Here is a 12,684-nt window from a genome sequence, read left to right as displayed (position 1 = left end):
GTCTTTTAGAAGTCTTTTATTTATGCATGAATAAATTATTTGTGATTTTTTTAAAAGTCAAAATTCCACTTACGATTTACGTGAAAGGATTTTTAATGGCTTGACTATCTTCAAATACAACTCATGTGGACTATAATATTTTGGTTATATAGACTCATAAAATGATCAAATTGTAATATTATAAAAACTATATTGTGATTTGTGAATTTTTTTTTTTGAGAAGAGATTTGTGTACATGTATGTACTTGTAACTTTAGAGTCAAAACCAATAATAACCTTTTGGAGTTTAATATGGATTCATTTATATATATCTTATTACTTATACTGTTACACATAAATTTACATGAAGAAGGATAAATTATTAAATTAACAATTTGGATTTTTAAAACTATTTTTTTTATCACTTTTAAAAGGTAATATCATATAAGGGTGAAGGGGACAAGTTTCTTTAATAAGAAGAAATATATTTTTAGTGGGACTACCCCTAAATCTATGACTACACTATAAAAGCCAAAAATCTTAGGATCTAGAGGCGGTGCCACCTTAAGGTCAGGATGGTCTGCAAAATTTTTTTTTATATATAATAATTTAAAAATTTTTATTTGTCTACCCTTCAAAAAAAATTTGTGAACACCCTCAGTTTTTTTTATGCCAATAAAATTAAATTTTGCTTCATAATTTGTTTTGCATTTAGTGAATGAATGATTACTTGGTTGTGTACATTAAAATATATGTAGTTTGTAGTATTGATAATGAGACTATCATGCAACAATTTCAAAATACGAAAACTCGTAAAAGGCAAAATATATAATCCTGAAAAAATATGAGTTTCAAAATATAAAATTTTCTTTTTATTAGATTGTATCGTTTATACTTTTTAAGAAATACCCTATAAAAATTCCTAGAACCACACTACTTATAGGATCATACTCATTTTTCACAACTATTTGACTGCTTATTGTGGGTGGTGGACCCATTTGAAAGTAACCGAGTGTCGATCACAGTCTGCCGCCCACGAAGTTGTCAAAGCGGGAATTCGGGGTATTTTAGTAAACTAAGAGCTACCGTTAAAACAGTTGGGTTAAAAAACACAGAGATGACGTCTCTCTCTGCCAAAATTAGCTGGAGTCGTTGTTAATGTAATCCTATTGTTTAGCTTCATTCAAGAGCCTAAACCCAAATGCGAAATTGCGCCAAATCTAGAGGTACATCCCATTTTTTTATTTAATTTGTTTTTTCCTTTTAAAAAATATAGTATTATCTGGGTCTATATAAATTCTCTGAAAACGAAATGGTCACTTATTATTGTTTTTAAATTTTGTTAGGGTCAATTGGGTGCTGCAGAATTTACGTAATTGGTCACTTCAAGTCACCTGTGAACCTTTCTTGTCAGATCTTCAAACACTTTGAACAAATCTAGGTATGTCAAATATTTTAATAATGAATATAGATACAGTTTCTTATAATTCTATCTGGGTTTTTTTTTTTTTTTTTGGGGTTATTTGGAAATCTGAAAAATTGAAAGAAACTTGTACAGGATTTTAGTAAAAAAGAAAAAAAAAAAAATATATATATATATATATATATATATATAATATTCATGGTGGTTGTAGAAATTTCTTGAAATTCCTTAGAAATTAGGTATGTAAGTCTAAAAAGAAAATCAGTGTATCAAAAAAAAAAAAATTTAAAATTAATCATATTCATTGCTCTGGTTTATTAAGTTGAAATTGCAATGTACATTCATTTTTATGTATATACTTTTTGAATGGTGTGTCCCCTGGCTGTTGATTGATGATTGGATTTATGTTGTAATCTTTCTAACTTCTCCTATATCATTAAAAAAGAATTGGGTTTTTTTTTATTTTTTTTTTTTATTTTTTTTTTTTATTATAAATTTTGTAGCTGGAATTGTTTATAGGTATCTTTGAGCATGGATCTTCCTGCAAATGATGTGGAATTTGTAACAGAGAAGATTGATGATGAGAAAGAAGGAGGCCCGGCATTCAAATGTGATCTTGCTGATACAGAAATAGTTCACAAGATAGCTCAAGAGTTCCTCCCAGGATTAGCTACAGCTTGTGTTGACAACACGACAGGTGATATCTTCAAGAGCCCTGCTTCTGTAGCTGTTGATATGAGAAAAGAATTGGTGGATTATCTTAATCAGAGAAGTGAAACTTTTGTCGCTGAATCTGTTATCGTAGAAGGTGTTCTTGAGTCTGGAGCACCGGACCATCCCTACGATCTTATTTCTGACTTTGTTGATGAGTTTGCAAGCTCAAAGAGGAATTTGTTTAGTCGGGTTTCGGGATGGCTACTGAGTGAAAAGAGGGAAGACAAGATAGATGATTTTGTGCAAGAGATGGAGATAAATGGGTTTTGGTTGTTGGATGGGAGGGAAGTAATTGCAGAGACTTTGCTCAAGAATGTTGACTTCAAGAATGCATTTCACTGCAATATGAAATTCAACTCTGCAGAAGAGCTTGCTCAGCATGTTTCCCTCTGCAGCTTTAGACCTATGGCCTGTGAAAATGAAGGTTGTAATGCCAGATTTTGTGCCAGTCACTTGGAGAAGCATGATTCAGCTTGTCCCTTCAAGATAATTCCATGTGAACAGAAGTGCTCAGACAACATCAGGAGACGTGAGATGGACAGGCATTGCATCACTGTCTGTAAGATGAAGCTTGTGAACTGCCCTTTCTATGCAGTGGGTTGTCAATCCACTATCCCTCACTGTATGACTGAACAACATTGTTCAGACACAATACATTTGCACTTGCTACATATTCTTCAAGGTATTCACAAAGAAGCTTCTGAAGAGGATCTGAAGCGACGGGTGGAGCAACTAGAAAAGGTGAGCATTAAAATGTATATGGAAACGTTTCTGTTCTTTATTTATTTTATCTTTTTATAACATATATAGTAGCTGATAGTATGTGATAAAGAAAACTATATCTTTAAGTGTGACATGCTTAAGAACTATATTTTTTCTGTCATGACTCATCTATTCTCAACACTTAAGAGGCAATTTTTTCTTTTCAATGGCTTCCTTTTCTTTCTTCTTCTTTCTTTATTTTTAATTAGATGCACGAACACTTTGCATTCACCAGTTCTCTACTAAAACAGAAACATATTTAACTTGTCGCCAAAAAGAATATATATTACAAAAAACCTTTGTCTGCTTGGTATCGTGTAATTTTCATGAAATGAGTTTCTAGTTTAAAATCTAAATTGAGTAAGACCTGGTAAAGCCAAAGTAACACACCTAAAAGTCCTAAGATTTTTAAGGATGTCACAACTTGTGTGAAATTAACCTGAAACCCAACACTTCACCAGTTTATCTATTTTATACATCCTTATTTGCCTGAATGCAAATAGAACTAGAAACTGCATGTGTTCGTACTTGTTAAGAATTTTCTAGATTTGTCCAAGTTGCTCATGTTTTCTCAGAAACCTGCAAATTGTACAATTTTTTTGACATTATGATTATGAAGATATTAGAAAAGTTCAAATTTACAGCATTGGCATTTGCAAAAGCTCCAAATTATAAACTATTTTAACTTTTATATATCTTTATCCCTGAAGCTTTTTTGACTTCTCCATCTTTGGAATATGGCCAATGTTGGTGCCTATTTTTGCATATAAATTGTGTAGTTGAACATGTTTGGTACAATGCAATACTATGCAACAAAAACGCTACTTGTGGCTTCTCAGTATTTGGTACTACCACCTGGGGAAAAAAGATACAATTTCCAAAAAATGCATGTCGTCAAGAGGATGGCTCTAGAATGCATAATGCAAATTCAAAGCAAATCTTGGAATTAATTAAAGATCTCTGGATGCTACTAGATGTTGAACATCGATGATTGGTTGTCAACAATCAGATGGAAGTATCTTATCTACTTCCCCCATATGCATTCATTTTCCTCCATTAGACATGAATCTCCTCCCCCCCAACCCTGTCTTTGAATTTTTTTTTAATGTTTCATTTTTGTTGGAGGAAATCACAAGATGTCATAGTGTTAATAAAATATATTGACAGGAATAAGTTTGAAAAGAACAGGTTAGGTTTGTGCAGGCTTTCTATAAACTTAAGTTTGAAGAAATGGTGGCCAAAATATTGATTGCATTGTCTTACTAAAATAATCTATGAATAAACCACTACTGTGCTTACATTCTCTCTTTAGCTTCCCTTTAATTATAAGATGCTGTAATCTTTATAGAAGTTTGATATACCAACTGCTCCTTTACATCTATAATCTATTTAAGATCAGAAACTTTCATGTTATGTGATAGGCGGCATCATCCAATCAGCTGGCAGAAGCTCGAAATGTGAGATCTTTAACCTCCAAAGTCAAGGATCTTGAAGCAAAACTGGGGCCATTAGAAGTCCACACCAAGAACAAGGAGGATAGTGAAGAGAATGCTGAGATTTCAAATCTAGCAAATGCCTTGGATGAAGCCCACATCAAGAACAAGGACAGTCAAGAGACAATGGAGACTTCAAATCTTGCAAATGGCACTAACAAAGCTGAAAGTTAATGTTAGGCCTGGAAATTAGGCAATTTTGTTTAAAGAAAATATTATTAATCAAGAAATGAAAGTCATTCACCTTACTAGAAAACAAATTTTTTTTTTTTCAATTGCTTTGTAACATCATTTCATATTTAGCTCTTTTAGTTTATGATGTTGGGGAATCCTTTTTGCTCCTCCTTTTATTTTTCTTTTTATTTTTTAATTTCCTTTTCTATATTCCCTGAGTCAAAGATGGCCTCATGTTACCTATTACATTTGATAAAATGAGGCACTAATTCTATTCACTATGGAGCAATACTACTATTGACATTGTTCTCTGCCAGTCTGCCTACTGTTAATATGGTGAGATGCCTTTGGAGACAGTATGGAATGTTGAATAGCTTAAAAATTCATGGGGAGGACAAGGCTTTACACAAAGCTGTTGCTTCTTCTGATGGTGTCCGCATTTTGCTGTTTCTCTGAGCTTTGCTGCTTCCCTACTTGTTGTATGGTTGAACTCCCAAGTATTACTTGAACCCTTTCCTCAAATTTTGGGAGCTTCTTCCCCATTCAATTTCCACTTCAAAATCCCAATGTTATTTATATCATTCTGAACTTTCATTCTCTTCCTTCAGGCCATATTTGCTGTTCGTAGAGGGGGAAACATACTTAGTGATTTGAAAGGTATCTGGATCTACAAAAAAGCCTTGTGACTCAATGATATTGTCCAGCTCTCCCACTTCCACTTGTTGTAAGCCAAAAAAGAGAGTATCTAAATCCTTAATGAGCCTTCATTTTTTAGGGGGGAGGGGGGTTATTATTTTGTGTAAGTCATCTGTGGTGACAGTTTGTACCTTCAGACGTATAGAAGATAATGAGAATTGATTCTCATTGACTTTACTACAATTGCTCAGGTTTTCAAACCTACTGAAAAAAATAGCTTACAGATAATGAGGAAGGGACTATGAAGGATCTGCAATCGCAAACACCCCAGCATCGTTGAAGAATGAGTACCTCAGCTGTTCACTAAATTCTACTGCTCAAGGTACAATGTAAAGCTCTCTCACAGCTTGCTCAAATATGCTGCTTGCAACAAGAAAACATTATTTTCAACCAACCCCACTGCTGGATGTTAAGCATAGAAGATAACGTAAGTATCATAGAGATAAACGTTTTGGAGAAAGGCCAGTTATGTCGAAATGTTATGAATTTGGCAGGGATGGCTTAATATTCCTCCTTTTCTACTTGTATGTCGAAAATTAACCAGTTCAAGGTTGGTCATCAAGTTTGTTAAACCTATTTAACAGGCCCAACTTTAGGGCTTGTTTGGATTGAAGGGGGAGGAAAGAAGAGTAGAGGGGAATAGAGTAGAGTGAGCTGAAAATAGACTAATTTTGGGCTAATTTTACCCTACTTTATTCTGCTTCCCCTCTTTCCCCCTCAATCCAAACAATAAAAATGGGTTAATATGCCTAATTAGTTGAGAAAAGCCCATTTGTATACACTAATTAATAAATTGCTCGCTAATATGCCTAACTAGTTTTGATTGCAAGCCTATCATAGAGCCATTACGCCTTTTTAGAAGATTTACACAACATCGATAACTTTGCCCATCATAAATAAAACTGAGCTAGCGAAGAGGCTCAAGGCTCAAGAATTCACGGGCTCTGCTCAATTATCCATCCAAAATGGATAAGCTTTTACACCCACAATTTTTAGTTTTGTATTCCCTTCCACAGCTTCCTTTGGTAAGTTATGACAATTAAGTGAATCTTGCTGAAGTCTATAAAATTGTCTACTTGAAGAAAGAACATTTGTACAGTCTCAACGAACAACCTTGGCAATTTACAGCTACACATTCAGCTCTCTCCCTTCCCCCCCACCCATTCCCAATCCTCCAAAATCAAATGGTCCATTCCAAACCGCTTGCCTGCTTCACCCAGATTTCAATTTCATTGCCACCAAAACCCAACATTTAGAAGAAGGTACACATCTCTCTCTCCCCTATAAAAAGGTACACTATTTCTCAACTCATAAGTTTTTTTTTTTGGCAGTCTTGTAAACCAAAACCCAACTAAGACTTGCCCAAATGATTCAGGTCAGCACAATAGGGCTTTTTCCAACTGTTCAGGAAAAATAATTAAGTAAAATTCATAAGAAATCTGCCAGACAAAACCAGTCCATCTCATAGAAGTAAACTAATATTACAAGCAACTGAAGAAACAAAACATGTTGTAGTGCTGTCATAGACAGCATACAAAAATCCACCTTACAAGGTTCCAACTTCAGTTTGGACATTTAGAAGATAGACCACCTCTGAAGAAAAATTCAAATAATACAACAATAACAAAGCCTTTGTCCCAAAATTTGATGAAACATTCAAATAAATTAAGAAAATAAAAAAAATTTCAGAACCGACGGAATAAGCTTTCTATCTAAAATGCAAGAAATTTTAATCAGAATTGTCTTCTCTTCCAGTAGTCTTACTACCCTATGAACGAACCGCTCTGTGCAGACTGACCAAGCGAGTTGAAGAATCCATTTGGGATCCCCTCACAGCTGAACCACTCTGATAAGCAGTCCTCCCTGACCCTCCATATGCGGCATCTTGATACCGTGTACCCTGATAGCCACCACTGTTGCCTCGTGACTGACCTGTGCGGTCCCTTGAATAACCTCCAGCAGCTTGGCTTAGAGGCCAAGGTCTCCCTCCACCACCATATCCTGTACGCCCAGTGCCACCACCTTGCCTTCCCTGAGCGAAAGACATGTTATTGTCTTGCCACCTACCTCCAGAAGCAGCTGTTCCAGCAGCATAATCCTGGTTTTCTCTCCGCCTTAGAGGCAGATCCAAACTACCACCACCTAGCCTTGATTCTATTGCCCTCTCATTACTTTCTGCAAGGACCGAGAGCTTCTCTGTTAGCTGGAATGCCAGAGCCTGCAACCTAGTGTGCTCAACATCATGGAAAACAATGCACTGAGTTGGCTGATCCCAACTTGCATGGAGCTCCTCATTGATCATCATCTTGCTGACAATACTGTGAATCTGGGCATCTGAGAGGTCAAAAAGTTTGGTGAGCTGATCCAAGCTCAGGGAATCATAGGATGAGGAGTAGGTAAAAAGGTAGGTCCTCAGAGCCTCTTCCTTGATCTTAGCCTTGAGCATCTCATGGACATTCTCTCGATTCCTTAGGAGCTTCCACGCATCAAGGGACTTGATAACATCAAATGCCTTCTCAAAATCTCCCTTGCTAAGAGCCCTGCTGGCAGCCATTACGTGGTCTCTGACATTTTCTGGGGGACCTGTAAATGTTTGCCTCTCACTCACCTCAAGCAACCGCCGAAAAGTCTTACTTATGACCTTGCGTTTTGCATCATGAATGTTAGCTGCCATGTTCGGTACTTCCAGCAGCATAGCACATATCAGATGGACAGCCTCCAGGAGCTCAAGATTTATGTGCATATGGTATGGCATTTGACGTCTCCTTTCAATCCTTTCCTGAGTTTTTTTTTTGGGGGGGAGACAATTACAATAGTGAGTCCTTGGACATAACATACATAGATGCACCGACTTACATAACATAGAAGACATACAGAAGCTAATCCAACAACACTATTTACAAGAAACACTTTCTAATTTCAAATGGAATACAAAACCAACAAATAAGTCTCATAAAACACATTCTACACAGCCTACAGGCTTTCATCATCATACACAAGATGAATGGAATCTAACCAACAGAATTGCAGCTAACCTCACATCAAAATGTAATTTTTTTTTTATAAGTCAAAATCTAAATTCCTTTTTTTTTTCTTAACAGAGAAGATGTACAGAAGCTAATTCAACAACAATATTTACAAGAAGAGATGCAGACCTTCTAATTTCATATGGAATAACCAACAAAATAAGTCTCATACAACACATTCTACACAGGCTTTCATCATCATACACAAGATGAATGGAATCTAAACAACAGAATTGCAGCTAACCTCACATTAAAATTTTTATATTCTTTTAATTTTTTATAATTTGATAGTTACAATGGGGAAGTGGGGACTTGAACCCTGGATGTTTCCATTGGAAACACTTGGGCGGTGCCAAAGGCTCTTGGCCTAAATTCATTTATAAGTCAAAATCTAAATTCACTTTTTTCTTAACCTTAAATGTAATCACCATATCATAAAATTTTATCATCATTTATTACTTTCACTCCTCCATCTACCATGATGTTTGCATGTCTGTATAGACAAACAATAGAAAACAATTAAACCCAAAAAGCATTCAGACAAAACCTCACATGGTATGAAAGGTTGCAATCATACTGTATCAACCAAGGTCTATGCAATTTACAAATCTGACCTGTTAGGCTACAAGCTTCTAATTTTAAATATTAAAAATTCGAAAAGAGAGAGAGAGAGAGAGAGAGAGAAGAGTGGCAAATAAGGATTAATGTACAAATAAACAGAAGCAAACATCAATACCTGTTCTGGAGTCTTCTCATGATATCGGCTTTGTGAAACACCTTGTGCAAGCAACTCCTTTACCCTTCCTCCAGAATATAGTTCAGAAAGGCAGCCATGGCCCTCGGTAATTAATCCAACCCGAAAAGCACATAGACCAAGTTGTGCCATGGCTCTATTGAAAAGGATCTGTGTAGATATGTCCATATGCTGAATACTGTCCTGTAAATGACTCATTAGCAGCAAGTCACGTGAAATTGAAAACTCGTCTAGAAGAGCATGGTGGTAAATATCACATAGCATACTTCTTGCTTTAGTCCGCTCATCCCCAAACTTGTAGATGAGGGCCACCAAACAATCCATCATTGTCCTGCTATTCTCTGGAAAGGTGGGTTTCCGAGGCACAAGCTCTGGAGTAACAATAAATGCAGATGGCCCCCTACTTTCTTCAACCACTTTAGGCTCCTCACCTACTTCTCCATTATCTCCATCTCCCGTCTGCTCAGCCAGTTTTCTCATGGCATCATAAACCTCTTGCGGCTTATAATAGATGAGTTCAACCCGCTTTAACGCAACCTTTGCAGCAGCTTTGAGGTCCCCAACCCGTTCTAAATAATCCTGCACGTTTTGAGCAAGAACCGAAAACATAGGCTCATCCCTGAGTCTCTCAACATACTCACGAGTGTGGGGATCAATGCATTGTAAGCTCTTGAAAAACTCAGCATCTATCTTTTCAACGAAGGCAACCAGGTTTCCCCAAACCCGGATAGTGCCATTATATTCTAGTCCCTTCTGGGTTTCATTCTCATCCGGTTCCACCATATCATCCACCACTATGTTGGGATACTGAACAAGAATGTCCAATATCACAAGCATGTTCTGCACACATTTCTTCCATACATTTATAGGCATATGGCCATTAAGTCCCGGATTGACATCAAATTGCGCTGAGACAACACTGAATAGAATTTCCAGTTTTTGAGCAGGGGTCTTGGCAACCTTGGTCAAAAAAGTAAGCTGCTCAACCTGCTCAAATCTTCCAGTTCCTTTCCTACCCCGAGCAGCCACAACCTCCTTGAATTTCTTGTTAACTGTATCCCATGTGATCTCACTAGGATTCCTAAATTGTTTATCCATGAGCTTATCTTTCTTGCTCATCTTCTTCTCCCACTCTCCATCATCACCATCTTGGCTATCCCCAAGCTTGTCATCATCATCATCATCATCCTCAGAATCTTTGAATTCAATCTTTGTTGGATCCTCTTCAATCTCTGAATCAGTTTCTTCATCCTCGTCCTCCTCGTCATCCTCATCCCTTTCCTCCTCACTTGCAGGATTTTCCCTACACTTAGTAATCATATCCTCATACTGTTTGTTGTTTTTCTTAAGTTTCTGTTTCATTGAGTTCAAGGCCTTGGCATTGCTGCTGCTCATCTTCTTCTTCGCATCCTTGTTTGCCAAAGCCTGACTCAGGAAGTCCTCCAGCATCACAAGTGCTTTTATGTAAAGGTTAGGGACCTTGTCAGACTCTATGACACGCATGACTTTCTCCAGCTGCTTATTTATCTTATCAAAACTTTCCTGTAAGCTAACCCAGTCGTTTATTTTCATCGCATTCTTCATCTGGTCAACTGTAGCTGACATTTCCTCAAAGCGCTTATCTTTTGCAGACCTGACAACCCGCTTTTGGTCATCAGATTCATCACTATCACTGGCAGCATTCCCTTTAAGGTATCTTGTATTAGCAGCTTCAGTGCTAGCATCAGCAGGTCCCCCATTCTCAACCTCTTCATCATAATCACTTTCTTCCTCTTCAGAATCACTGCCACCCTGTCAATAAAAAGGATTTTATAACAACCTTTATCAAAACTGGTTCTTAAAGTTTAAACATAATAAAGAATAGAGTAATTGAGACTAGCAAGGTATCAAAATAAAAGGTAAGTACCTGGGATGTCCAGAAACGAGATCCCATTCTCAGAAATTGGTTAAATTCAACAGATTACAAATCTCCAGAAACTGCATTTTAAACAGAAACAAAGGTTTCAGATTCTTCAGTGAATTAACAAATCAGATTGAAGTGTCTAGATAAAAACATCCCTGGTTCTCCATTTTGCATCACACAATACCATGAACAAGATAAGCACTTAACCCCACAAAACAGTTAAAAGCACACAAGTATGCAAAAATCTTTACAACCCCTTATGGGTATTGTGAAAAGATTATAAATATAAAGAACTTTAAAAAAAAAAAAAAAAAAAATTAACAGATTTCATTCTTACTTATAAAAGAATCCACATAACATATACATTAACCAACACACTCTACTGGGTCTTAAAAACATTTACTCGGCCAATCTAAGTCAGAGCAAAAGAGCATCAAAAACTGAAAATCAAAATTACCCTTCACATGATAAAACTGATTCAATAAAATCCAACAATATTATACTCAAATTTCTCAGCTAAGCTACAAAATTAAAATCAGAAGTTTGATGTAAGTCATACTAGCCTCGAGCGAAGACTCTGGAAAGTCCAGTAGCCAATAATTCTTTGATTGAAAATTAAAATTAAAATAAATCAGAAATGCATACCTACAAAAAAAAAAAAAAAAAAAAATAAACTGCACGAAGAAAAAACGAGATAAGGTTAGGGATCTATGATAGAATGTTTGATTTAAATAACCGATTGATTTTCACATTTTCTCGGCAACCAAACAGAGTTACTTAAGATAAACCCTAAGAGAGAGAGAGAGAGAGAGCACCTGTTTGTTTTGAGAACCAAAGACAGCACCGCAGGAACAAGAGCCGAGAGCCGAGAGACAAAAATAAGAAAAGTAAAGACGGTCAGGTTTGATAAGTGGATTATTAGATCATTGGGGTAATAGTGTTAGTTACTCTGGGCTGGGCTTGTATAGCCCAAGGCCCCAACCTAAACTTTTTTTTTTCTTTTTTCTTTTTTTGGGATGAAATAAACTTTTCTTCTGATTTTGATGGAAAACTTTTCTTCTTCTTTTTCTTCATTAATTTTGTTTTTATTTTTCACTAACTCCATTTTTTTCAATGAAAAATCTTATGTAAAGATAATTTTTTGCTTTTACTTGTGTTTGGTAGTATTAAAAAAAATGGGTCAAAGTTAAATTATTTCTTAACTTCCTTTATTTAGCTTAATTTGAGATGAAATATAGTTGTTTTTGTTTTTTTTTTTTTTTTTAAAAAGAACTTTATCTCATGCTAAGTTGAATAAAGAAAATAATTCTATCTTACATTAAACTACGTAAGGAAATTCAAGTGATAAATTTTCAATTTATTTTAAGATTACTACCTCACAAAGAAAAATAAGATAATTTTATTGAAAATGTTCTTAGGAAAATGATTAATTTCTTGAAAATGTTAACGTTGAAACAAATAGAGTGTAAACAAAAAATTATTTTTTTTATATTTTTCTCATTAATGGAACCTTTTCCTCTTTCTTTCTTGATTTTGGAGAAATTACACTCTTCCTTTCAGCTTAAATTATTACTCTGATTACACTTCATTCCTTGAATTATTAAAACATAAGAATGATTCTCTATTTAAAAAATACAGTATACTTAACCTCATGCTGTCTATTTTTCAATTAACTTTAATTAAATTTAGTATTAAAAGACTAAATTTGGAGAGTACAGCCTCTCCAAACTTTTGTATTATTTGGAGAGTACTATAGTTCC

At 35.5% G+C, this 12,684-nt stretch overlaps 2 protein-coding genes across 5 annotated transcripts; one reads left to right on the top strand and one right to left on the bottom strand.

The window, feature by feature from the left end:
• Positions 1–1,001: 1,001 nt before the first annotated feature.
• Positions 1,002–4,861, top strand: LOC126692815 (uncharacterized). 4 transcript variants are annotated; one of them, XM_050388579.1, is made up of 4 exons: positions 1,002–1,205; positions 1,326–1,420; positions 1,906–2,857; positions 4,300–4,861. In XM_050388579.1, exons 3-4 carry the CDS (start codon positions 1,934–1,936, stop codon positions 4,543–4,545), a joined length of 1,170 nt encoding a protein of 389 aa, XP_050244536.1. In that variant the 5' UTR covers positions 1,002–1,205; positions 1,326–1,420; positions 1,906–1,933; the 3' UTR covers positions 4,546–4,861. The 4 variants fall into 4 exon arrangements, with proteins under 4 accessions (XP_050244536.1, XP_050244537.1, XP_050244535.1 ...); XM_050388578.1 differs by having other exon boundaries at positions 1,003–1,205; positions 1,922–2,857; XM_050388581.1 differs by having other exon boundaries at positions 1,004–1,205; positions 1,971–2,857.
• A 1,820-nt stretch (positions 4,862–6,681) lies between these two features.
• LOC126692814 (eukaryotic translation initiation factor 3 subunit C-like) lies at positions 6,682–11,847 on the bottom strand. Its single transcript, XM_050388577.1, has 4 exons — positions 11,740–11,847; positions 10,928–10,998; positions 9,004–10,812; positions 6,682–8,020 (listed from the first exon to the last, which is right to left on the bottom strand). The coding sequence occupies exons 2-4, from the start codon at positions 10,952–10,954 to the stop codon at positions 7,010–7,012; spliced, it is 2,847 nt and encodes a 948-aa protein (XP_050244534.1). The 5' UTR covers positions 10,955–10,998; positions 11,740–11,847; the 3' UTR covers positions 6,682–7,009.
• Between the last annotated feature and the right edge of the window lie 837 nt (positions 11,848–12,684).

This window comes from Quercus robur, chromosome 7 (genome assembly GCF_932294415.1).
Source record: "Quercus robur chromosome 7, dhQueRobu3.1, whole genome shotgun sequence".
Taxonomy (NCBI): Eukaryota; Viridiplantae; Streptophyta; class Magnoliopsida; order Fagales; family Fagaceae; genus Quercus; species Quercus robur.
The sequence above is the reverse complement of the archived record's forward strand: the minus strand, read 5'-3'. Positions and strand labels throughout refer to the sequence as shown.